Source organism: Haliotis cracherodii, unplaced genomic scaffold (assembly GCF_022045235.1).
Source record: "Haliotis cracherodii isolate W230 unplaced genomic scaffold, xgHalCrac1.p SCAF_2, whole genome shotgun sequence".
Classification (NCBI taxonomy): domain Eukaryota; kingdom Metazoa; phylum Mollusca; class Gastropoda; order Lepetellida; family Haliotidae; genus Haliotis; species Haliotis cracherodii.
In genome coordinates this window covers 55396818-55423938 of record NW_027266275.1, presented here as the reverse complement: position 1 = coordinate 55423938, position 27121 = coordinate 55396818, and the positions used below count along the sequence as shown (strand labels likewise).

Sequence of the window (27121 nt, the reverse complement as noted above, 5' to 3'; positions counted from 1 at the left end):
CAGTGGTTGGCCTTTTGAAAAACGTTCCTAACGTCGGGGTACAATGAAACGCAATCAACCAAGTATGACTACCCGACCCATAAGCCACCTCTTGCGACAAGTGCTATATGCTGCTGGGGACCAATCCAAACCAGGAATGCCAACATGTCACAAATTAACAACGTAGTGACCCGTTACAGCATCAGACGATTGCAACACACTGTTGTCTTCTTCGAGTTAAAGGAAGTTCGGTACATCCTGATGTTTTCAACAGATGACATACAACGCTCTGTCTTTTTCGCACTAACGAGTTCAGTACATATTACATGATAAGTAAGAAATATCAAACAGTTTTAAGAGAAACCTTAAAGAATGCTTCGTCCAATTTTATTCAAGGACACGTCATACACAACAAGTGATAACTCTTGGTCCTTCATAACTATCTGGCTCAAACAAAGCGACCGTTTAAGCCATGGTGATTGCTGCTTGAAAGGCCGGTCTTTTGTCAAGCCGAGCGTAATATCCCTCTCTGATCTTGGGGTGGTTCTTGAGTAGTTCACCATCATTGAACAGCGTGAAGACGAACAGGTCATAGCCCAGCACTGTGTCAGCCGCAGTAAACCTGGAGGACGAGGGAGAAAGGGTTGAGTTTAATGCTGCATTGAGCATATTATTATTACATTATGTAATTGTTGTAATTGTTTGATAGTTACTACAGTTGAGGTACACATCTCTTCATCATACAACTCTTCAGTAAATCTGTATTGAAACAACAAACATATACTTAATCAGAATCACTTGATCACCATGTTAGCGATTTATTCTCCCACTGAGACAAATTTATTTCCCTCGAAAACGGGATACATCGTATCTACAAAGATCACGCATGAAGCAATCAGATCTCATCATTCTGATATGGAGGTTTGATCATGCAAATGATAATAAATGTGATGTTATTAAAGTGGTATTTCATGAAGTAATGTTTGACGTACTTGACCCGCAGAGAAATGCCCTGTTCTCCAGCCTCTTGGCTAGGTAGTCCATACACGCGTCAAACTTGTCTCTCATCTTCTTCACCTTCTCGGCACTGAAGGGCGCCTTCTTGTACCACAGCTCGTAGAAGAAGTCTATGAGCCCATCCAGGCTGGCGTTGCCGTACATGATTGAGCTGTAGCACACAAGTCGACATAGTGCAATAAGTCCTTCTGAACAATAAACCATGATCGAACAATAAGCCTTGATTGTGCAATAAGCTGTATAGTGCCATAAACCATGGAAATACAAAAACCAGTGATTGTGTATTACGTGGGAAAAATAAGCTGTAAACGCGCAATAAGCCACGCTCGTGTAATAAGCCAAGATAAAATAATATGCCGTAATCGTGCAAAAAGCCGTGATAGCGCAATAAGCCACGTTCGTGTAATAAGCCTTGATAGTCCAATAAGCCACGCTCGTGCAATAGGCCTTGATAGTCGTATATAAGCTACGCTCGTGCAATAAGTCTTGATAGTCCAATAAGCCATGATACTGCAATAAACATGGTAATACAATAGTCAGTGATCGTCCAATATGGTGTGGGGTATTATATGCTATATTCGTGCAAGAAGCCATGATAACATAAGAAGTCGTATAGTCGTAGTGTAATAGGCCACACGCGTGCAAAAAGCCTTCATAGTCCAATAAGCCATGATAGTCAAGTAAGCTATGATAGTCCAATAAACTGTGATCGTGCAAAAGCTCCGATAATTAAATAAGTTCTGATAGTAAATTGTGTTAAATCCTGATTGTGCAATAAGCTGTTATCACGCAATAGACTGTTCTGGACTGTTCTACGTTGTGAGAGTATATTAGTCCTGATAGTAAAATACGTTCTGACAGTACAATATACCGCTGGGTAAATAAGTCCCGATAGTGAAATACGTTCTGACAGTACAATATCCCGCTAGGTAAATAAGTCCTGATAGTGAAATACGTTCTGACAGTACAATATCCCGATCGGTAACTAAGTCCTGATAGTGAAATACGTTCTGACAGTACAATATCCCGCTAGGTAAATAAGTCCTGATAGTGAAATACGTTCTAACTGTACAATATCACGATCGGTAAATAAGTCCTGATAGTGAAATACGTTCTGACAGTACAGTATCCCGCTAGGTAAATAAGTCCTGATAGTGAAATACGTTCTGACAGTACAATATCCCGCTAGGTAAATAAGTCCCGATAGTGAAATACGTTGTGACAGTACAATATCCCGCTAGGTAAATAAGTCCTGATAGTGAAATACGTTCTGACAGTACAATATCCCGCTAGGTAAATAAGTCCCGATAGTGAAATACGTTCTGACAGTACAATATCCCGCGAGGTAAATAAGTCCTGAGAGTACAATAAGTCCTCATAGGGCATCTTCCCGAGGAAGTCCAGTTTCCACCCTGGAATCAGCCGGAACTTCTGTGCACGATCGTAGCGCCACCAGTGGCTATTACGAGTTAAGTGTCCCTCCTATTGACCAATCATATTCCATCTCTCATATCACTTGCATTTGCTTCAAACAAAACAGCGGCGCCCAGTCAAGACGATCTGATCGATAAGCAAAATCTATATTGTGATAAAACGGATCTTACTTCGCGAAGTAAATGACTTGATGAAATCACGTGAGCACCTCGATTAAAAACGTGAAAAGATTTGGAAAGTATCTGTTGACGCCGAGTTGGCAGTACACATGCTTTGAAATCCTACAATCGATTGAAATCTGCACGGCAGTTTACGAACCGAATGTGGATTTCGTTACGCGATTTTGATTGGACTATGCATAGACTCGTTAGTCCATCCAAAATATAACTCCATAATTCCAGCCCAGTTCGGCAAGGGTGGAAACTGGACATATATAGTCAGTTAACTCCAGTGCCTCGGACAGATGTCACAGGGCAACAACTCCTAATGGTGAAACAAGTTCTGGCGGTGAAAAGAGTCGTAGGAATGCAATACGTCCCCATAGAAAGGGGATAAGAAAAAAGAGGAAATGCGCATCTCAAGATGACAGAAAAGAATTTAAATAATGGTGATTAATCAAACACAAATAACAGGTAAGTTCTCGATTTCCTCCAGAGACTTTCGAAAGTGGTTTTGTAGGGACAGACACCACTGCATGGCCACATCAATAACTAGCCAACGGTCAGTGTTCGAAATAGACATAGGCCAGTAGGGCCGAAGCCGACAGATTTGTTCTCGGTCTGATAGTTTTAAATTTCAGCAGGCCCTTACGGCCAGCAGTTTATTTTAAGCTGAACATGGTAAATGAAACATTTTTTTAAACAGCGTCCAGCTTCAGGGTACTCCACTAGTTCACTCTTTCAACACCGCTGGCCGGTTTACCGGCCACATCCTAGCCACGTCAAAATAATATATGGTTTCGTGAACCTACCTGTCATATTGTAATTTATTAAATCTATTACTTTTCACAATGCATGAAAATGCGTATTTAATTTCAATTTATGACATTTTTTTAATAGATTTAAAATTATTAACTTTTTCCCACAATGTTATTGAAAAAAGAAACTGGGACACCTGCTTGGACAACGGGTCCATATCGAACATGTCAAAGAGCAATATAAAGACATTTCAAGCAAAATAATTTAAATAAAGTAATAAAGAAAATCAACAAACATATTTTTCTAAAAATTGGCAAACTTACATCTAAGTTACTATAACTATCTTTTCTTGCGATCGTGTAATGTAAGTCAAATGACATCTCGGCATTTGTCGAATCAATTTTAGGCTCGGACACGATGTTTAATGCCAAAACGTTTGCATGATATTTGTCACAGGTCGTAGCCTTGCACGATATGTAAACGAAGTTCCCTATTTTAAACATATGTCGTGATTCCCTGGTCAAACGGTCAAAATAACACGATTTAACGAAGGATTTTAGTAAATCTGAAATATATCATTCAGGAGGATGGTATCCATTGTTATAATTTGATTGGCTGCCTTAGGTCATGTTCTTGAATTTGACCAATCACGACCTTCATATTAAATTACGGCAAATTGGCATTAGAAACCAATTTCTTTCCCCCCCAAATCGTATGTTACAACATCATAACATTTTTTAATAAACTTCATACCGATTTTTAAAAAATATCCGTAATCTGGAAATTTGACATCTCTAGTGGAACAAAAGGGCTTTTGTCCTACCTCGTAGTTTGGAACAAGCTATTCCCACAGAGGTTCGTCTACTCAAATCTAAATCGTGCTAAAAAACAACAACATATTGATGGGAAACGAACGCCGTGTATGACGTTACATCACCCGACCCATGTCGTGTACCCGCTGCACGACCCGTGAACATCCGGGGTAGAATAGATCTTCAGTAACCCATACTTGCCGTAATAGGCGACTATGCTTGTCGTAGGAGGCGACTAACGGGATCGGGTGATCAGGCTCGCTGACTTGGTTGATGCATATAATCGATCCCAATTGCGTGGATCGATGCTCACGATATTAATCAAGGGGTTGTTTGATCAAGACTCGATTATTTACAGACCGCCGTCATATAGCTGGAACACTGCTGAGTTCGGCGTTAAACAACAAATCAACCAACCATCCAACCCGCTACACATTACTGATGTTACGTAACCTGACACATGTCACCTACTCCTACATATAACTGTGACGTTGCGTACCCAGACGCACGTCACGTACCCGCTACACATATAAACTGACGTTACATGGCTAGACGCACGTCACGTACCATCTACCCATCACTGTGGTGTTACGTAACCAGAAGCACGTCACGTACCCTCTACACATAACCGACGGTACATAATTTGACATGTCACGTACTCGCTTCACATAACAGTGACCTACTCGTAATAGTCCTTCCTGTCCTTGGGGTCCGGCACGAGTTTCCCGTATCTGTCTGCCAGGTACATGTTGATGGCCCCTGACTCTAATATGGTCCCCTCCCCGGGGATGACCAGGGCGGGGATAGTTCCGTGAGGGTTGACGTCCTTTCGGTAGGCGGCAACGACGTCGGGTTCGTTTTCGTCATTAGGCTCGTAGCGGATAAACTCAAAGTCTTGCTCAACATCCATTTCTGGTCAAAGAAAGGGAATATTCAACTTATAGAAAAGTTTCGATACTTTCTTTTGAAAAAAGGTCGGACAGACGCTCCATCATTGATCTGTGTCCTGTAACGACAAAACCTAACGTCTCATCATTCAGTAATAAACATACCACAAACTGTGCGGTTTGTGTTTAACGCTGCATTCACAAGTATTTTAGCGATATGACAGCGACCTTTACATATAAAAGAATGTATGAGACAAACTAGTGATCAATACGTATAATGAGCATCGCCCACCGCTCTTGGGATACAACGACATGTCATCAACCATGACCCCGAACCTGACCACCCGATCCATTAGGTCGCCTCGTACAACAAGCATAGATTACAGGGAACCTCTTTTAACTCTGAGTTGGACTCCTGGGATTCTACTGAAATAAACTCCGTCCAACCTAGTCCTGTTAGGGTCCAAACGCCTTTATTCTTTGGTGTTGAGGTGAGTGAGTGAGTGAGTGAGTGAGTTGTGTTTAACACGCTTTTAACAGTATTCCACTTATATCGCGGTGTGTCAGCTAAATGTGGGAGGAAAGCCCAAAGTGATGCAGGTCTCAGACGTTTACCACTTCGGTGATACCCACAAGCACGGGTATGGTGCTGACAAACCTAGAAACATAATCGGGGCGAACCGGGATTTGAACCCACAATCATAGGTTTCTGGCGTGCCCAAGGGACGCAACACTGCACAGCGAGTTGCGGCGCGTTAGACGACTGGGCCACTAGTGCCCCCTGGTGTTGAGGTGTGTGTGATTCCAACCCATCAACACAAGAGTGAGTATGGTTTTACGCCGCTTTTAGCATTATTCCAGCAATATCACGGGGGCAGACACCAGAAATGGGCTTCACTCATTGTACCCATGTCGGGAATCGAACCCGGGTCTTAGGCGTGACGATCGAACGCTTTAACCACTAGACTACCCGACCGCCCCACCAACCCAAGAATATCTAATGGTGGGTCAACTTGTAGATTGCTCCAACAGGCTCCATAGAACACAGATGGTTTAAATTTAGGACCACAATTCCGAGTTGTGTCCCTTGTCCATGTCAGGACCTGCTGACCGTGGATTCTAATCCCAGATTTATCTCTACGTTGACTCTTGGTCTGTACCATGTAAATGACTAAACCTGCATCACCTCGGGATTTACTTCCACATGAAACTGAAACGCCCTTGGTGAAATGACAAAAATACTGTTCAGGGTGGCGTGAATGGGAGGATAATGCACCTTACATACAGCAAGAGGCTTGGGAGGGAGTGGTAAATGAGTGTAATAGCTAGCTTCATAACGAGTGAGTGAGTGAGTGAGTGAGTGAGTGACTGTTGTTTAAAGCCACAGCAAGATATCCTTCAGCTATATAACGACGGCAAGTAACCAGCCCAGACAAACCAGTGACTGAAAGTATGAGCAACGACCAAAGCCTTTGAGTAAGGATGACTAGGTATCAGTTAAGTCACATGCCTGACAACTCGATACTATTTAGTAGCCTCTAACGACCAGCAAAGTGTGAGTGTATATAGCTTAACACTGCAGTCGGGTACTAAATAGTCTAGCTGTCACTCCAAGCAAAGAATAAATGAGCAGTGTTAAGAGGTTGTTAATATTATTCGAGCTATATCACGGCAGCACGACATCGGTACTGAGTGAGTGAGTGAGTGAGTGAATGAGGAAGTGAGTGAGTGAGGAAGTGAGTTAGTGAATGAGGAAGTGAGTGAGTGAATGAGGAAGTGAGTGAGTGAATGAGGAAGTGAGTGAGTGAGTGAGGAAGTGAGTGAATGAGGAAGTGAGTGAGTGAATGAGGAAGTGAGTGAATGAGGAAGTGAGTGAGTGAGTGAGGAAGTGAGTGAATGAGGAAGTGAGTGAGTGAATGAGGAAGTGAGTGAATGAGGAAGTGAGTGAGTGAGGAAGTGAGTGAGTGAATGAGGAAGTGAGTGAGTGAATGAGGAAGTGAGTGAGTGAGGAAGTGAGTGAGTGAATGAGGAAGTGAGTGAGCGAGGAAGTGAACGAGTGTGTGGGTGAGTGAGTGGATGAGTGAGTGAGTGAGTGAGTGAGTGAGTGAGTTCCTCCACCTACTATATATATCATGTACTAAGTTCCTCCACCTATTATATATATTCTGTACTAAGTTCCTCCACCTACTATATACATTCTGTACTAAGTTCCTCCACCTACTATATATATTCTGTACTAAGTTCCTCCACCTACTATATATATTCTGTACTAAGTTCCCCCACCTACTATATATATTCTGTACTAAGTTCCTCCACCTACTATATATATTCTGTACTAAGTTCCCCCACCTACTATATATATTCTGTACTAGGTCGCTCTTTACCGTATTAAAGAAGTTGTTATCCATAAAATTGTGTCTACCTAGTCATCCGTCAACTTCTATGTAATGCCTATCAAACAATTTAGCCAGCAATATATCTGTTCTAATTGGGCGCGGGGTAGCCTAGTGGATAAAGCGTTCTCTCGTCACACCGAAGGCCCGGGTTCGATTCCCCACGTGGGAGCTCATGTCTGGTGTTCCCCCGCCGTGATATTGCCGGAATATTGTTAAAAGCGGGGTAAAATCACATGCAGTCATTCTATTCTAATCGTGTCCACAAGGTGTAGGTCCACCAACAGTATTCAGCTCAACAATGTGTAAACCCTTAGAACTGTAATGAGTTTACTATATTATTATGCCCCTTTGTAAACAGACAGTTTTCCAATCTCCCTTTGGTATTCCCCTTTGTAAACAGACAGTTTTCCAATCTCCCTTTGGTATTCCCCTTTGTAAACAGACAGTTTTCCAATCTCCCTTTGTTATGCCCCTTTGTAAACAGACAGTTTTCCAATCTCCCTTTGGTATGCCCCTTTGTAAACAGACAGTTTTCCAATCTCCCTTTGTTATGCCCCTTTGTAAACAGACAGTTTTCCAATCTCCCTTTGGTATGCCCCTTTGTAAACAGACAGTTTTCCAATCTCCCTTTGGTATTCCCCTTTGTAAACAGACAGTTTTTCCAATCTCACACAGTGTAGTATGTATTATCACGTATCCTTAGTTACGGTATGTATATATGGTCTTCTTGATTGGAATGTCATGTGTTTAATGTTGTCATGGTGATGCCAGTTAGGCTTAGGATTTAGTAAAGATACCAAGTTTTGGAACAACAGTCAACCTTGTTGTCATTATTGACTGATGATATAAGACGAGGTGCAACAGAACGAACGCAAGATCCCCGATGACCACCTCGCAGACATTTCGGACGGAGTGATAAACGCCTCACGTTTCTGCTTTCAAGGACAGCGCCAGTTATGTAAACAGTCTCCAATTCTCCATAGCTTGCTATTTTAAATCAGCGCAGCAAATATACATGTAATGGATGTTGTTCTTGCTGTTTGATGTAATATGCATCAACGACTGATCACTATTGTGATAATCAACTGTCGCGATGAACGCTACAAGCAGATCTGCATCATACAAATAAATACTCTTCCCATGTTGACCTCTCCAACAGTAATCATTCTTTTGTTATACCGAATTTCACGGCAGAGACCATATAATAGCTCTCTGTTTAAGGTTTATGGAGTCTCCTCTGTTTCATTACAGCAATACACTGCTGGTCAGCCAACGTGAGTAATACACTAACTAGGTTGTCTTTGTTAAGTTATGGTGAATTTGAACTGTAGAACGAACTATTTGTGGAGCCAGATGTTGCATGGTGGCCCGCATTGACAGGTTGTACACACCAGCTGACATGGAATCCTCACTAGAGCAAAACAGAGAGATGAGACACGCCTACACCTGAACCGTGAAATGTAACGGGACGCCATTTCGTATTCTAGCAGACGAGAGTCAACATATCACGTGACAGGTAAATAATGATCACGTGACGAGCAAATATTTGAGGTCAGTGTCAGTCACTTGAATTGGGGGTCTACATCGAAATGTATTGCTTCGTCACGTTGTATGAATTAACCAATGGATTTGCAAGGTTCTTGATAGAGGTATAACAGTTTAAAATATTCACCTCACCTTTGATAAGCCAGATATTTCGGACGGAGCGTTATTGAGGAAACCAGTACAGCTTCATTTTCGGGGCCCCTGTATCTGCCATTGTAAGCTGAAGCTGGGTCGTAGGACTGGGTTCTGAGAGAGGGATAATGCGCTAGACTCGACGGGTGTGGGATGTGGGTCAATATACAGCAAATGATGCACCTGCTCTATTTTTTAGCAGCACGGGATTATCCTATTTCTCCGTATTAGGGGTGTCAGGTGAGTTTGGGGAATATTGGCCAGTGAAGACGTACCCTCAAGTAGTGACTCGATTGTGCAATATCTCTCCGCAGTTGCGTGTACACAGAGTATACTTAATACTATTTTAATTGTTAAATCTAGCGCGGTTGAATCTACGTACAGGTAACATATATTATCTCTACATTGAAAACACAGTGCAATATTTTTCCGCAGTTGCGTGTACACAGATTGTACTTAATACTATTATTATTGTTAAATCGGTTAAATCTACGTAAGGTAACACATACCTCTACATTGAAAATACAGTATGCTTATCTCCATATTACCATGACAAAATAGAACGCGAACTCTCTGGTAGAATTCTCTAGTAACCTTAAACTTTATATATACTTGATCGGAGGTTAATAACGGTGGCAATAACCCCAGGCACCGCAGACATCATCTTCACGACAAAGAGTGAGTGAGTTGGGTTTAACGCCGCTTTTAACACTATTCCACTTATATCGCGTTGTGTCAGCTTAATGTGTAAGGAAAGCCCCAAGTGATGCAGGTCTCAGACGTTTACCACTACGATGAAACCCACGAGCACGGGTATGGTGCTGACAAACCTAGAAACATAATTTGGGAGAACCGGGGTTCGAACCTACAATCATAGGTTTCTGGCGTGCGCAAGGGACGCAACTCTGCACAGCGAATCGCGGCGCCTTAGACGACTGGGCAACCCGTGCCCCCTCACGACAAAGATATGAAGGGGTAGCCCCGGTCATACAGGCATTTTCAGTAAGTGTATTTATCAGGGTCACGTGTTGTAGGTATAATACATCCCCTGCATGCCCTAACCGGGTTCAAATGTAATGTCGGACCATAAAACATTGGGGCTGGTCACGTGACAAATTTTGGAAACCATACCAGATATATGGGAAGCCCTTGGAAATGTGCATTCGACAGTATCACTGAGCTATATCAAAACCACAAAGTAATGAATCGGTGATATTTAACTATCGGTGACCCCTTATACTTCAAAACCAATGGCGAAAGCCCCAAAGTGATCGACCATTTGATTTTATCGAAAAAAGAATTGTTCCCGAAAATTCTTGAAAAAAACTTGATTATGCTTCAGACTGTTGAATGCAGGCACCTGCCACGAAAATTTCATTGTTGCAAGGTATCTTTCTTTTAAATACAATCAGGGTCATATTTTTAAATAATAATTATATCTGGTTATGAAGCTGTAGGTGAAAAATATCTAATCCCAAAAGGTGTTTGTTGTAATCCCCGGCCGTCCTGGGGATATATATATATATATATTTTTCCCAACCAGTTACCTATACCTTTCGAATATATCTACCGTAAGAATCGATGAAAAGGGATGCGCAGGGAACAAAGGGAGATTACTCTCGATCCTTCCACCACACGCATGCAGCCGAGAGTGAGTGATCCGAACGGAAAACATCAAAACATGAATCACACTGAGTCACACCGAGAAACATTGAGTCACACCAAGTAACATCGAGTAACATATGGAGTCACACCGAGTAACATAGAGTGACACCGAGTAACACCGAGTAACACCGAGGTACACGGAGTGACACCGAGTAACACCGAGGTACACAGAGTGACACCGAGTAAAAACGAATTATATAGAATGATATAAAGTAATGTACCGAGTTACATCGAGTCACATTGAGATGCGCTGAAAAACACCAGGTCATACCGAGTAATACCGAGTTACAGAGTGAAAAGTATCAGCACTATGTAAAACCGAATTACACCGAGTAACCCAGAATAAAACCGAGTAAGATCGAGAAACACCGGTAGAACATGCACGGTATCCCCTAGGAAATAACCATTGTTTTTTACGAGGTTACGTCAGTACACACGACACACTATATCCCCCGTTTCCATCCCCTTTGCCTCCCTCTGGATAAAATAGAACTTTGCATTGATAAAAACACTATGTTGGATATGCACGTCACGTACCATCTACCCATCACTGTGGTGTTACGTAACCAGAAGCACGTCACGTACCCTCTACACATAACTGACGGTACATAATTTGACATGTCACGTACTCGCTTCACATATCAGTGACCTACTCGTAATAGTCCTTCCTGTCCTTGGGGTCCGGCACGAGTTTCCCGTATCTGTCTGCCAGGTACATGTTGATGGCCCCTGACACTAATATGGTCCCCTCCCCGGGGATGACCAGGGCGGGGATAGTTCCTTGGGGGTGGACGTCCCTGTGGTAGGCGATGTTGGTCACCACATTGAGTACATTGAGGCTGTATATTATATTTACACCCGTTTTGTTAATGTTTCGCAATCTCCGACTTTCATACAGTTTGGCCCCCGCTCTGTGAAGGCTCATACTCCAATGAACTCACACAAACAGCAAGTCCATTCTTAATTGTACTTCAGTTTATCAGTTTTTCTTCTAAATACAGTTGTCTAGTTATTCAGGTTGCAATACATCTCTCATTACAGTAAAGCTAGTATTAACCTGGTGTTACACCACAGCAACGGAGGAAGTTGACATAATAAGTAATGATGATCAGATCCGCGTCAGTGATGAACTCGATTTCCCCAAATGGTGGCAACATGCCAAAAATCATCGTGACGTCATAGCTAAACCTTGCGTCACAACTAGTTGTGACTTGATAATTACATTTATCAACATTCTGTCGACTTCATTACAAGGGGTCAATATCTGAAGAACTAGGGGGGGACCTAATTTCTTTTAAATTTTAACATTAAACACCAGACAAAATACAACCAGTTCTGAAGGGCTAACAATAATTCGAAACTTTTCTTTACATCAGTCTAAAGTTTCCAAGTTTATTTGTTAATCAACCAAGTCACTCAACGCATGACTTGCGTCAAGCGGACGGACCAAGTCCAACCAGGAATGACCACATGTCACAAATTAACAACACAGTGACTCGTTACAGCATCAGAGGGACGGTCGGGTAGCCTAGTGGTTAAAGCGTTCGCTCGTCACGCCGAAGACCCGGGTTCGATTCCCGACATGGGTACAATGTGTGAAGCCCATTTCTTGTGTCCCCCGCCGTGATATTGCTGGAATATTGCTAAAAGCGGCGTAAAACCAAACTCACTCACTCACTCACACTATAACAGCATCAGACGATTGCAACACACTGTTGTCTTCTTCGAGTTAAAGGAAGTTCGGTACATCCTGATGTTTTCAACAGATTACTGTGAACATACAACGCTCTGTCTTTTTCGCACTAACGAGTTCAGTACATATTACATGAACAGTAAGAAAAAACAAACATTCTTGAGAGAATACTTAAGTAATGATTCGTCCAATTTTATTCAAGGGCACGTCATACACAACAAGTAATAACTCTTGGTCCTTCATAACTATCTGGCTGAAACAAAGCGACCGTTTAAGCCATGGTGATTGCTGCTTGAAAGGCCGGTCTTTTCTCAAGTCGAGCGTAATATCCCTCTCTGATCTTGGGGTGGTTCTTGAGTAGTTCACCATCATTGAACAACATTGCGGAGAACAGGTCATAGCCCAGCACTGTGTCAGCCGCAGTAAACCTGGAGGAGGATGGAGAGTGGGTTGAATTTAACAATGCATTGGTAGTAATTCAGGTCAGTATAGGATGATTGTTTATAGTTTAATAGTAACTCCAGTTGGGGTACACATCTCTTCGTCATACAACTCTTTAGTCAATGTTTACCGCGTGAATATTATTGGTTAGAATAGGTTCTCAGCATCCTTTGCTGGTCATAAGACGGGACTAAATGGATTGGGCGTGACTTGATAGTCTGTCATACAGACCCTGAGAGAAGTATATCCAATACAGCTCACGCATGTATATTATACTGAGCAAGTCTAGATTACTGCAATTTCAACAATTCTCTAGTCTCCTTTATATCATATTTTAGTTAGATAATTTAACAACTGTAGAAATGTTCCTTTCAGAAACAAGACGTTTGTGTAGTGACTTGGTTGATTATGTGCCATCGTACCGCGACATTGTGGCCACGCAATCAACCAAGTCACTGAGTGTGACCACTGGAACAAGTCCCCTCCTGTGACCAGCATAGGGTGTTGGGGACCAATTCTAACTCGGAATCCCCATGGTGTGTCAAGTATTCAGTACACAATTGTCTCATCATCCCTCGTCGAGACTGAAACCAGTCTGCACTGAGTCGTTGACAGTTAACGTGGGGAGATTGTCCGACCTTTTAATTTTTACACATTGTAATGTAATTTGCAAATAATTTTAGTGTATTTATGCCGATATTTTAACCTTTAGCCGAGTGACACTGCCCACTTAAGTAGCATTGTGTGTGAGTCTGGCTCATGCGGATGTCGGAGACGAATAGGTCCCCAGCATTCCATGTTTGTCCTGACATACGTCTGAGGGGTTCAGCCCTGGTGGCCGAAATGTTTGTTTGTCATCGAACCTCCATGTCTCTCCTCACTGCTTTGCGAGTACAGACTCGACTATTTGTAGTCGGCCGTTATATGGATTGAATAATAACATTCACTCAATCCCTGCAAACAGCCAGGCGTGAACCACCCCATAAAACTGCACAATTGTCTGTATCGCAGCGTGTCAGCTTGATGCGGGATGGCAGCCCGATGTGATACTGGTCTCAGATGTGTATCACTTCGGTGAAACCCACGAGCACGGGTATGGTGATGACGAACCTCGAAACATAACCAGAGCGAATCTGGTATTCAAACCCACTGTCATAGCTTTTTCTCGTGTCTTACAGCTTGTCTACCAGACCTGTAATATCGTACTGAATGCGAGAGGAAAATACATCATGGGTAATGCATGCATATGCATAATGGAATCACTATTCAGCAATAAAAGTGGTAATGATAATTGCAAATGATAATAAATGTGATGTTATTTAATGAGGTAATGTTTGACGTACTTGTCCCCGCAGAGAAATGCCCTGTTCTCCAGCCTCTTGGCTAGGTAGTCCATACACGCGTCAAACTTGTCTCTCATCTTCTTCACTTTCTCTTCACTGAAGGGCGCCTTCTCGAACCACAGCTCGTAGAAGAACTCTATGAGCTCATCCAGAGTGGCGTTGCCATACATGATGAAGCTGAAACACAAAAGTCAACATAGTGCAATAAGTCCTTGTAGTGCAATAAACCATGGTCGAACAATAAGAACTGATAGTCCAATAAGCTATGATAGTGCCATAAACCATGGTAATACAAAAGCCAGTGATCGTGTATTACTCTGAGGGGAACAATACGCTGTAATCGCGCAATAAGCCACGCTCGTGTAATAAGCCTTCATAGTCCAATAAGCAATGATATAGCAATAAACTTATGCAATAGCAAGTGACCGTGCACTACCACGTGGGGTACTATATGCTGTAATCGTGCAATAAGCCATGATAAAATAATAAGTCATGATAGTGTAATAGTCCACGCTCGTGCAATAAGCCTTGATAGTCCAGTAAGCCATGATAGTGCAATAAACATGGTAATACAATAGCCAGTGATCGTGCAATACAATGTGGCACTACATGCTGTAATCGTGCAATAAGCCATGCTCTAACAACAAGTCGTGTAGTCGTAGTGTAATGGGCCACGCTCGTGCAATCCGTCTTGATAGTGCAATAAGCTATGCCAGTGCACTCAACTGTGATCGTGCAAAGGCTCCGACAATTAAATAAGTCCTGATAGTGAATTGTGTTAAATCCTGATTGCACAATAAGCTGTTATCACTCAATAGACTGTTCTGGACTGTTCTACGTTGTGAGAGTGTATTAGTCCTGATAGTGAAATACGTTCTGACAGTACAATATCCCGCTAGGTAAATAAGTCCTGATAGTGAAATACGTTCTGACTGTACAATATCCCGCTAGGTAAATAAGTCCTGATAGTGAAATACGTTCTGACAGTACAATATCCCGCTAGGTAAATAAGTCCTGATAGTGAAATACGTTCTGACAGTACAATATCCCGCTAGGTAAATAAGTCCTGATAGTGAAATACGTTCTGACAGTACAATATCCCGCTAGGTAAATAAGTCCTGATAGTGAAATACCTTCTGACAGTACAATATACCGCTAGGTAAATAAGTCCTGATAGTGAAATACGTTCTGACAGTACAATATCCCGCTAGGTAAATAAGTCCTGATAGTGAAATACGTTCTGATAGTACAATATCCCGCTAGGTAAATAAGTCCTGATAGTGAAATAAGTCCTCACAGGGCAACCTCTCCTAATAGTGAAACCAGGTCTGAAGGTGAAATGAGTTGTGGGAATGCAATAAGTCCCATGGGGAGGGGATTAAAAAAAGAGGACATGGTTTTCTTAACACGATGGCAGAGGGTGGGTGAGTGAGTTGGGTTTAACGTCGCTTTTAACAGTATTCCAGCTTAGTGTAAGGGGAAAGCCCGAAGTGATGCAGGTCTCAGACGTTTACCACTTCGGTGAAACCCACGAGCACGGGCATGGTGCTGACAAACTTAGAAACATAATCGGGGCAAACCGGTATTCGAACCCACAATCATAGGTTTCTGGCGTGCCCAAGGGACGCAACTCTGCACAGCGAATCGCGGCGCCTTAGACGACTGGGCCCCCGTGCCCCTAGATGACAGAGACGATTATCTAAATAATGGTGATAAGACAAACACAAATAATAGGTAAGTTCTCGGTTTCCTCCTAAGACTTTCGTAAGTGGTTTTGTAGGGCCAGATACCATTGCATGGTCACATCTAACTAGCCAAAGGTTCATATGTAACGGCAATTTATGTAAATTGCCTAGATTTGGGAAGATTACAACACGTCCCTGTGGATGACGAAGTAGTGCTATAATATGTCCCAACGGGTGATTTAAAGGTGTTTGGTTAGCATGTCTTCAACATTTGAATATGAGCAAATCTTTGACCCAAGGTTACTAAAGTACTCACGGAAATGAAAAAAACGTGTTTTTTCGACCTCAGATCTTAAATAAATGCAGTTAATATACAAAATATGTAAATATTCAAACAACTTAATTAGTACTAATTGGGCCGTGGCACAAATACAGCGTATCAAATGTTTTTATGCCTTTTCACACGTAAAAGTGTGTATAAATGTGACTAAAACAGACTATTGTGAAACAGGGCATAACCAGGTGTAAATAGATCAAGGTGACCTATGACACCTTGACGACAGGTGAGAACAGATGCATATTGCCTATAGTCTGTTTCTGCAATGTCAATTTGGACTTTTTTTTTTTGAATGTTGAAAGTGCCGACAAATTATCTCCTGTAAAGTACATTTTGTATTGTTCACTGAGATCAAACTAGCAAATCCAGACTAGCACTTTTCGAGTTGTTTTGGTATTTCGTATTTACAGCTATGTAACACTTTGTGTCGATTTTTAAATTGAGAAAAACAGGTTTTTTTCATTTCCGTGAGTACTTTTTTTTTTTTTTAGGTCACTGGCTTGCTCAAGCTTAAACATCCCAGCCTTTTCACTTTTAGCCATACTCATACTTATTTGGAAAGTTGACATTTCTTGTGGGTCTTAAGGGCCTTCATCCTAACACACACAGAGGTTTTTCTACTCAAATCTAAATCGTGTGGGTAGAAAATCACATTGTTGGCGAACAAACGCCGTGCATGACGTCACACAACCATTAACATAACTGTTACGTTACATGGCTAGACGCATGTCACGTATCCGCCACACATTACTGTGACGTTACGTTACCAATCGCGGGTCACGTACTACCTTCATATTACAATGAAGTTATATAACCTGGCGCATTTCACTTACTCGTAATAGTCCTTCCTGTCCTTGGGGTCCGGCACGAGTTTCCCGTATCTGTCTGCCAGGTACATATTGATGGCCCCTGACTCTAATATGGTCCCCTCCCCGGGTATGACCAGGGCGGGGATAGTTCCGTGGGGGTGGACGTCCCTGCGGTAGGCGGCGACGGCGTCGGGTTCGTTTTCGTCATTAGGCTTGTAGCGGATAAACTCAAAGTCTTTCTCGACACCCATTTCTGGTCAAAGAAAAAGTATATTTAACTCATAAAAAGAGTCTCAATACTTTCTTTTGGGAAAGGTTGGACAGACGCTCCATCTTGTTATCGTTGTTCTGTGTCCTGTACCAACAAAACTTAACGTCTCATTATCCAGTATTAAACATACCGCAAACTGTGAGGTTGTATTTACCGCTGCACTCACAAATATCCCAGCTATATGACAGTGACCTTTTCATAATAAAGTTTGTATGAGACAAACCAGTGATTAATATAATGTGCAGCGCCAATCGGTCTAGGGGTACGATCACATGCAACCAACCATGTTCCCGAACCTGCGCACCAGACCCAGTAGTTTGTTTGTTTGTTTGTGTGTTTGTTGTTTAACGCCGCACTCAGCAATATTCCATTTATATGACAGCGGTCTGTAAATCTTCGATTATTGACCAGGCAATCCGGTAGTTGACATCATGAGCATTGATCTACATAACTGGGATTCAATGACATGCATCAACCAAGTCAGCGAGCCTGACCACCCGATCCTCTAAGTTGCCTCTTAAGACAAGCATGGTCGCCTTTTACAGCAAGCATAGGTTGCTGAAAGACCTATTCTAACCCGCCTATCCATTAGGTTACCTCGTACAAGAAACGTAGATTACAGGGAACCTGTTTTAACTCGGAGTTCAACTCCAGGGGTTCAACTAAGATATACACCCCAGAATTTTGTCAGAGGTCCCACCACCAACACATGAACACCTAATGGTGGGTCAACTTGTAGATTGCTCGAACAGGCTCCATAGAATACAGATGGTTTAAATTTGGACCACAATGCAGAGTGGTGTCCCTTGTCCATGTCAGGACCTGCTGACCGTGGATTCTAATCCCAGATTTATCTCTACGTTGACTCTTGGTCTGTACCATGTAAATGACTAAACCTGCATCACCTCGGGATTTACTTCCACATCAAACTGAAACGCCGTTGGTGTAATGACTAAAATACTGTTTAGGGTGGAGTGAATGGGTGGATAATGCACCTTACATACAGCAAGAGGCTTGGGATGGAGTGGTAAATGGGTGCTTAATAACGAGTGAGTGAGTGAGTGAGTGAGTGGGTGGAAGTGTAAGTGAGTGAGTGAGTGAGTGAGTATAGCTGTACAGTCAGCATAACTCCAGTTATAGTGGGGGATGTTTAAAGTAACAGCCAGCAATATATCTATTCTAACTGGTCGATGGGGTAGCCTAGCGGTTAAAGCGTTCTCTCGTCACGCCGAAGGCCCAGGTTCGATTCCCCACGTGGGTACAATGTGTGAAGCCCATTACTGGCGTCGCCCGCAGTGATAATACTGTTAAATATTGTTAAAAGCGGCGTTAAACCACACCCACTTACTCTATTCTAATCGTGTCCACAAGGTGTAGGTCCACCAACAGTATTCAGTTCAACAACGTGTAAACCCTGAGAACTGTAATGAGTTTACTATATAATTATGCCCCTTTGTAAACAGACAGTTTTCCAATCTCCCTTTGGTATGCACCTTTGTAAACAGACAGTTTTTCCAATCTCCCTTTGCCATGCCCCTATGTAAACAGACAATTTTTCCAATCTCCCTTAGTAATGCCCCATTGTAAACACTTAGAACGAACGCAAAATCTCCGATCTCCGACAACCTTCTCCCATGCCTTTCGGACGGAGCGATAACCGCCTCACATTTCTGCGCTGAAGGACAACGCCAGCGATTCAATCAATAGTTTTCCAATTCTGCATTGCTTTCTGGGTTAAATCAGCGCAGCAAACATACATGTGATGGCTGTAGTTCTCACTGTTTGATGTCATTTGAAACATCACAGATAAATAATGTGATGATCAGCTGTCACAATGAACGCTACAAGCAGATCTTTACGATAAAATATTCACCTCACCTTTGATAAGCCATATATTTCGTACGGAGCGGTATTGAGGAAACCAGTACAGCTTCATTTTCGGGGCCCCTGTATCTGCCATTGTAAGATGGGTTGCAGGACAGTCGAGTCAGTGTCCGGGTACCAGTTGTCAAGAGTCGCGTCCCTTGCCACAGAATAACCGACAAAACTGGGTTCTGAGAGAGGGATAATATGCTGACTCGACGGATGTAGGTCAATATACAGCGAATGACGCACAGGTGCCCTATTTCAAACTGCTTGGGATTACCCTATTTTTCCGTCTAAGGGGTGTCAGGTCTGTTTGGGGAATATTGACCGGTAAAGGCGTACCATCAACCGAGCAATATCTTTACCCTTTTGTCTCAATGATCAAAGAGTGTACCTAATGCTACAAGATTTCACTTCTTTATTCTTTCAAAGCGATGTTTTTTTGTACAGATGCTAGGATCTAACAGAGATAGTGGACTCTCAATTGTCGGATGTGGGTTCGTTGTATCACAAAGGCAGGTCACCCCTGTTTTGTGTCTAGTCACCGGGGTGGGTAGGGGTGGGGGTGAGAGAGAGAGAGAGAGAGAGAGAGAGAGAGAGAGAGAGAGAGAGAGAGAGAGAGAGAGAGAGAGAGAGAGAGCATCTGACATTCAAACATTTTTTTCTTCTTGAAAGATTTTTTAAGGTCACATTTCAAATTCAACCAATGTTCTGTAATACATCATAACTGTAAAGATGTAGGTGATTTTAAGACAGAGCAATGAAAATAGCAGTATTATAGAACATTTTTCTGGATAACAACTTCTTTAAAACTGTAAAAAGCGACGTTTCGTTATAGATCCTTATACCGTTCTCAAGCAAGACTAAATGAGGGACATAGTGCAGAATATATATTGTAGGTGGAGGATATATTCTGTATATGGAGGATATATTCTATAATTCTAAGTAATGCCTATCAAACAAATTATAGAGCATTTTGATATGATAAAAATTCCTGTTTGATGTTTTCTTCAAATTGACAGAAAACGTGTCAACTTGACATGTTTATACTCATAGCTACTGGAGGAATGTCTCTTCAATAACTAAGATTGTGGATGATGGACATAAATAGCATGCCTTTTGATGTCAACTGACAAACAAAGGAAACGTTACCAACGTTACAAAAAGGTTGAGAATCCAAAACAACATTAGTAATGCACGCGCTACGGTTCCCAGATCAGTGGAACTTGAGTTTGAAGTGAGACTATTGCTGCGCTTGCAGCGTGTCAACTTACAACGATACTAGTATTAAAGGAACGATGTACTGTTCACTCACATACTCGCTAACATCATCACAAAATCGAAACAGGTGACGCCAGACCCATCAGACTCCCTATTTATAAGCAAATGCAGCCACAAGGAACGAATATTCCAGACAGGTGCAAGAAATGGTAGAAGCCAAAATCATTCAGCCAAGTTCTTCCGAAAGACAGTCTCCCGTTGTCATTGTTAAAGAGCGTAATTGCTGTTACCCCTTTGCCGTAGATTAAAGACGCCTCAATGCCGTTACCAATGCTATATTCTTCTCTCTACCACGTTTTGAAGATGTCGCTGATGCCGTTGACAACAGCCATGCCAAAATTGTAAGTGTACTTGTGATGGTGGGTTTGGGCAAATACCACTCCATCCTGATACAAAACATAAGTCTTTACGTACCCATGTACACAATGGATGAAAAATCTATGAGAAGATTCGCCCCCACAAAGACGTATATAGAATTGTATACATAAGGCAGCCCCTCTCATCAGCGCCTTCCTCAGAGGATGAATATCTCGGTCCTCCACGTCCTCGTAGACCCAGTAGTCACTGTCGTCGTCGCTATAGTGCAGAGTACTGGTCGACGAGGGTGATGGTCACTTGGGTGGGGAGCGTCTCACCGTGGTCAGGGCGGGCCTAGAAGGGGGTGAACACATACTGAGGGTCGGGAGAGGAGGTTTGGGACACAACCTGGGGACACTACATCGGTGATGGGCAGGGAGGGATGGGGAAAGGAGGGTCAGTGGACGCGGTTTTTGTCATGCTTTCACCTAAAGTGTGCACAATAAAGTCAGAGTTATAAACATAGGTTAGATGTTACATGTTACACGAGAAGGAACAGCACGACAAAATGCTGGTCGATAGTTAGAAAGCAATGTTAATGTGTAAATGGGTAAGGGCTAGTCAATCTCATTAAAATCATATCGTAGTTCTCGCTATCGCTAAACAAAGATCTGAGGGCATCCCAGTATTGGTCACGCCAGAACGACCTTTCATCCGACCAATCAAAGTGTCGCTTTCCAGATCATGAAAGTGACAGTCGGAGTGTGTTTTCTAATCATGCAACCTCGAAAACGTTTACACGGGTTATTCCGAACGACAGTTACGGCCCGTACGACTGATTCCGTCAAAAGTATCGTCTATCTCTCGCTAAACATTTGAACGGAGCAGGCGTGCACAATACTCGGGAAGCACTGCCATACAATCTCAACAATATATTAGACATTCCAGAATGTTCGTTTGTTCAGTTTTCAAAATTTTAATCGAGAACTGTGTCAACTTATTTTCAGGCGTAGTCTCAAATGGAAGTCGCCAGGTTAAAACAAGTGACGTAAACTCGAGAAAGCTGTTTTCGAATCGGCCGATGTCGACTTCTTGTTAGTCATTTCAGTGGTCGGTCAAAGAACGCAAAAGGTCGTTCTGACGTGACCCGTAATGGGATGTCCTCAGATCTTTGTCTAGCGGCACCGAGAACTTAGATATGATTTTAAAGAGATTGAAGAGCTGGTGTACTATCATTGGGCTGATTTTCAGTACACAATAGCAGAGAAGAAATAACGTTAATTGTTTGTAGTATGTGAAAGATTGGCATTGACACATGAGCGAAAGAAGCAAGCTATTTCCCCGAAGCTGAAGGAGAATTTAGATAAAATACACATCCATAGTCGGATTCCTCAACCAGTGACAGCCATAACTTCGACATGATACGGGATCATATCTTCCGGATATTAGACCTCCTCTGGGACTGCAAAGTTACCTACTATAATGCGATTTATCAAGTTAAAGTGTTCGAGTTAACACGATTTCACCTAATGCATCAAGAAAACAACATGGAGCCTATAGCCTACAAATATTTGGTGTATTTTATACGTATCATATCTGTATGGAAAGTTATACAGCTCTTATTAATTCCTTAACTTTTCGAAGGATGGATGACGGAGGGACGATACTCACTGGATGGATAAGACGAAAAGACCACCAGAAGGTGTTAGAGAAATTAAAGTCAGCAACGTTGTCGTAAACTTCATCTTGTACAAGCTCCATTCTAGGACGTACGTTTTGAATGATTTAACAAAATCACACATCATATTTATACATTAACGGCCGTCATTTCAGCGCCAGAAAAGAATTTTGATAGACTCACATTTTTAATTCAAAACGATTGCAAATGGCGGACGATGTCATGAACACCCAAACTGCTGTCCCACAACAGCCATTCTGACGGCTGATCTAAGTACTAAACACTTTAAATACCTTGAGTATGCAGCCTTTTAAACATATTGTCAGCGGGAAACTTTGAAATGATGCTGTAGTGAACGGAATGCAGAGAGGAAGCGAACAAGAGCGATAGTGAATCTGTTAAAACAGAGGGGACGTAAACCCGGGTTATAAATGGCAGTTCGCTGATTTCGTATTTCCAAGTTGATGGAATATAAGAAGATGCCAGCACTCCTGGAATGGGTTATTTGTTGTGACATTTCGCGATTACAATAATGTTGGTTGGTTGGTTTGTTGTTTAACGCCGTATTCAGCAATATTCCAGCTACATGACGTCGATCTGTAAATAATCGAGTCTGGACCAGACAATCCAGTGATTAATATCATGAGCATCGATCCACGCAATTGGGATCGATGACATGCATCAACCAAGTCAGCGAGCCTGACCACCCGATCCCGTTAGTCGCCTTTTACTGCAAGCATGGGTTGCTGAAGACCTATTCTAACCCGGATCTTCACGGGTACGATTACAATAATGTATATGTATACATTGCCCATGCCTACTCATGATGTATTCTCGCCTCACATTCAGTACAACAGACGGGTAGTCAAGCCGTAAGACACGCAAGGATCCTATGATCTTGGGTTCGCATCCCGGTTCGTCAGCACCATATCCGTGCTCGTCGGTTTCACCGAAGTTATAAACATCTTGGACCAGCATCGGGCTGTTGGAATGTTATTATTCAATCCATATATCGGCCGACTACAAATAGCCGAGTCTGGAACAGGCAAAGCAGTGAGGAGAGACATGGAGGTTCAATGACAAACAAAAAATTCGGCCACCAAGGCTGAACCCCATCAGACGCCTGTCAGGACAAGCATGGGATGCTGGGGACCTATTCGTCTCCGACATCCGCATGGGCCAGACTCACACACAATGCTACTTAAGTGGGCAGTGTCACTCGGCTGAAGGTTAAAATATCGGCATAAATACAGTAAAATTGTTTGCAAATTACATTACAATGTGTAAAGATTATAAGGTCGGACAATCTCCCCACGTTAACTGTCAACGACTCAGTGCAGACTGGTTTCAGTCTCGACGAGGGATGATGAGACAATTGTGTACTGAATACTTGACACACCATGGGGATTCCGAGTTAGAATTGGTCCCCAACAACCACAAGAGGCAACTACTATGATTGGATCGAGTGGTCACATTTGATGGCGTGGCATCGTACCCTGACAGCGTGGATCGTTGGAGTCCAGACTCGACCATTTATAGGCTTCCGTCTTATAGCTAGAGTGTTGCTGACGTTGGCGTTAAACAACAAACAAACAGTACTTGACTGTAGATCATGTGGATTGAGGCAAGCCTGACGTGACTCCCAATTATATTATAATGCACGCGTGTTGACTGTGGATCCGTTCACGTCCCCAAATCTCGAAGATTCCAACTCCCCTTCTCTGCGTGCTGTTTAACGCCACACTCCGCATTATTCCAGCTATTTAACGGCGGTCTGAAAATAACCGAATTTGGACCAGACAAACTAGTGAATAATATTGTGAGCGAAGATCCACGCAGTCGCAGTACGATGAAACGCAATCAACCAAGTCAGTGGAATAACATCTGGTCTTTGAAATGAACATATTTTCAAAGAAATGATAGGGAATTACTCAAGAACCACCCCAAGATCAGAGAGGGATATTACGCTCGGCTTGAGAAAAGACCGGCCTTTCAAGCAGCAATCACCATGGCTTAAACGCTCGCTTTGTTAGATCCAGGTAGTTGTGAAGGACCAAGAGTTATAACGTGTTGTGTATGAATAAAATTGGACGAAACATTATTAAAATTTTAATGTTTCTCTCGAGACTGTTTGTTTTTTCTTACTGTTCATGTAATATGTACTGAACTCGTTAGTGCCATAAAGACAGAGCGTTGTATGTTCACAGTCATCTGTTGAAAACATCAGAATGTACCGAACTTCTTTTAACTCGAAGAAGACAACAGTGTGTTGCAATCGTCTGATGCTGTAACGGGTCACTACGTTGTTTTGTGACATGAGGACATTTCTGGTTGGGATTGGTCCCCAGCAACCTATGCTTGTCGCAAGAGGTGGCTTATGGGCCGGGTAGCCATGCTTGGTTGATTGCGTTTCATTGTACCCCGACGTTAGGAACGTTTTTCAAAAGGCCAACCACTGGTTTGTCTGGCCTAGAATAGTATATTTACAGGATGCCATCTAAAAGTTGAAATATTGTTAACTGCGATGTAAATTAAAGCAACAAACAAAACAATACCCACGTACTATTAAATAAACTTAAGACAAATCACTGACTGATTATTGAATCACGTGCTCTTCCCCTTCTCAGATCTTGGGTCTGTCGACCCGTGAAGATCCGGGTAGAGAATAGGTCTCCAGCAACCCATTCTTGCCATAAAAGGCGACTATGCTTGTCGTAAGAGGCGACAAACGGGATCGGATGGTCAGGCTCGCTGACTTGGTTGATGCATGTCATCGTGGATCGATGCTCACGATATCAATCACTTGATTATCTGGACCAGACTCGACTATTTACAGACCGCCGTCATATAGCTGGAATATTGTTGTGTTAAATACTGAACAACAAAAGTTCCTGTGATATTGAAAAAGATTTAATGCAAAGTTATGTTTTTAACCAAATCTGAAACAATTTCGGTTTGCAACAGATAAAAGACTCCTGTAAGTGTTCAAATGGTTTAATTTGCCACACTGACTTCAGAAAATGCGTGATTTCATAAAAAAACCCATGAACATGCCAAAATGTCAATTTACAAATCAATAGCGTGTGTGTCCACCTCTGGTTGCGATGCAAGCAACACATCTTCGTCTCATGGAATGGACCAGGCGTCGCACAAAGTCCTGTAGGATATCTGTCCATATCTGCTGTTTCGTGTTTCGAAGTTCCTGGAGTATCTATGGAACATGTGGTTGACGTCGAAGGCGCCGATCTATCTCATCCCACATGTGCTCGATTAGTGAGAGATCAGGGGGGCGAGCCGGCCAGGGGATGACATTCACGTTGTTTTGTTGAAGAGAATCCTGAACAAGTCGAGCAATATGAGGCCGGGCGTTGCCATGTTGAAAGGTAATGCCTTGGCCATGACGACGCAAAAACGGTAGAACAACAGGGCCGATGATCTCGTCGCGGTAGCGCTGTCCTTTGAGATTTCCCTCTACCACTATCAAACGGGTCCTCTGTCTTGCTGTAATCCCACCCCATACCATAACGCTGCCGCCCCCGAACCGATCTTCTTCCATGACTACAATGATTGACGTAACGTTCACCTTTACGTCGGTACATTCGAATCCGTCCATCGCTATGGCTGAGGTGAAAACGAAACTCGTCAGTGAATAGAACTTGTCCCCACTGCATGGCCGTCCAGCGTAGACGCTGTCGGCACCACTGTAGACGTGCTTGGCGGTGGTTTCCTGTCAAAATGGGACGTTTGTCGGGTCTTCTGGCGACAATCCCTGCACATCTGAGGCGACGACGTACGGTTTGTGAAGATATTCGTCGAAGGCTAGGGGTGCTTAGTGCAGTCACTGTTGCTGGCTGGAATTGATTTCGTAGGTGTGTTGTTCGAATCCAGTTGTCTTGTCGATTATTGGTTACGCGTGGCCTCTCACTCCGAGGATGGTCTCTGACTGCATTCGTCTGTTGCCAACGTTGCTTTAAACACCAAATGGTGTTTCTGTGGACGTTCAATTGTTTTGCAACATAACGTTGACTCGATCCTTCTTGAAGCATACCAATGGCTCGCAGACGCTCATTTTCGGACAGACATGGCATTTCGTAATATTGAATAATTGCGTAATCTTAGTGGTTGTTGTCAGAACGATGCTAAACAATGCATATGGAATCCCGTTAACGCACATGTTTTTATACCCATTCTTGGGTAGTGAAATGCATGGGGCTTGCATAAAAGTCAACTTATGCATGGAATGCATGCTTTTATGTAGTACTTGCGTTTTTGTGACTTGGTTCCATACATGTACTACAATATTGAAAACCAAACTTTACTTGTTTGAAAGATACACTAAAATATTGGTGTCAGGAACTTTTGCTGTTGAGTATACAGCAAACAATCAAATCTAAGGTCTGTCCAAATATGCAGAGCTGTAGTTGAGAATATAAGTTTGTTTGAATTAGTTATTAGTGTCTTTTATAATTTACCCATCAGAACTAACGCAGCCCCAAAGTGCAACCCCACCCCTCCTCCCCCACCGTGTCCCTTTAATCAAATAGTGTAGATGTAGGTCACGCTCCCTTCTCGTGTATTGCTTCATGTCAGCCGTTGTAATGTACCTCACTATTCAAATGAGAGGCCGTTACTATTG

The 27121-nt window shown here is 42.6% G+C and overlaps 2 protein-coding genes across 2 annotated transcripts; both read right to left on the bottom strand.

The window, feature by feature from the left end:
- Positions 1-344: 344 nt before the first annotated feature.
- On the bottom strand, positions 345-9287 carry LOC139467694 (glutathione S-transferase 1-1-like). Its single transcript, XM_071249211.1, has 4 exons — positions 9115-9287; positions 4843-5071; positions 972-1147; positions 345-601 (listed from the first exon to the last, which is right to left on the bottom strand). Exons 2-4 carry the CDS (start codon positions 5067-5069, stop codon positions 345-347), a joined length of 660 nt encoding a protein of 219 aa, XP_071105312.1. The 5' UTR covers positions 5070-5071; positions 9115-9287.
- Positions 9288-12654: 3367 nt separating this feature from the next.
- On the bottom strand, positions 12655-19465 carry LOC139469295 (glutathione S-transferase D7-like). Its single transcript, XM_071251433.1, has 4 exons — positions 19242-19465; positions 17117-17345; positions 14262-14438; positions 12655-12905 (listed from the first exon to the last, which is right to left on the bottom strand). Exons 1-4 carry the CDS (start codon positions 19321-19323, stop codon positions 12749-12751), a joined length of 645 nt encoding a protein of 214 aa, XP_071107534.1. The 5' UTR covers positions 19324-19465; the 3' UTR covers positions 12655-12748.
- Positions 19466-27121: the final 7656 nt, after the last annotated feature.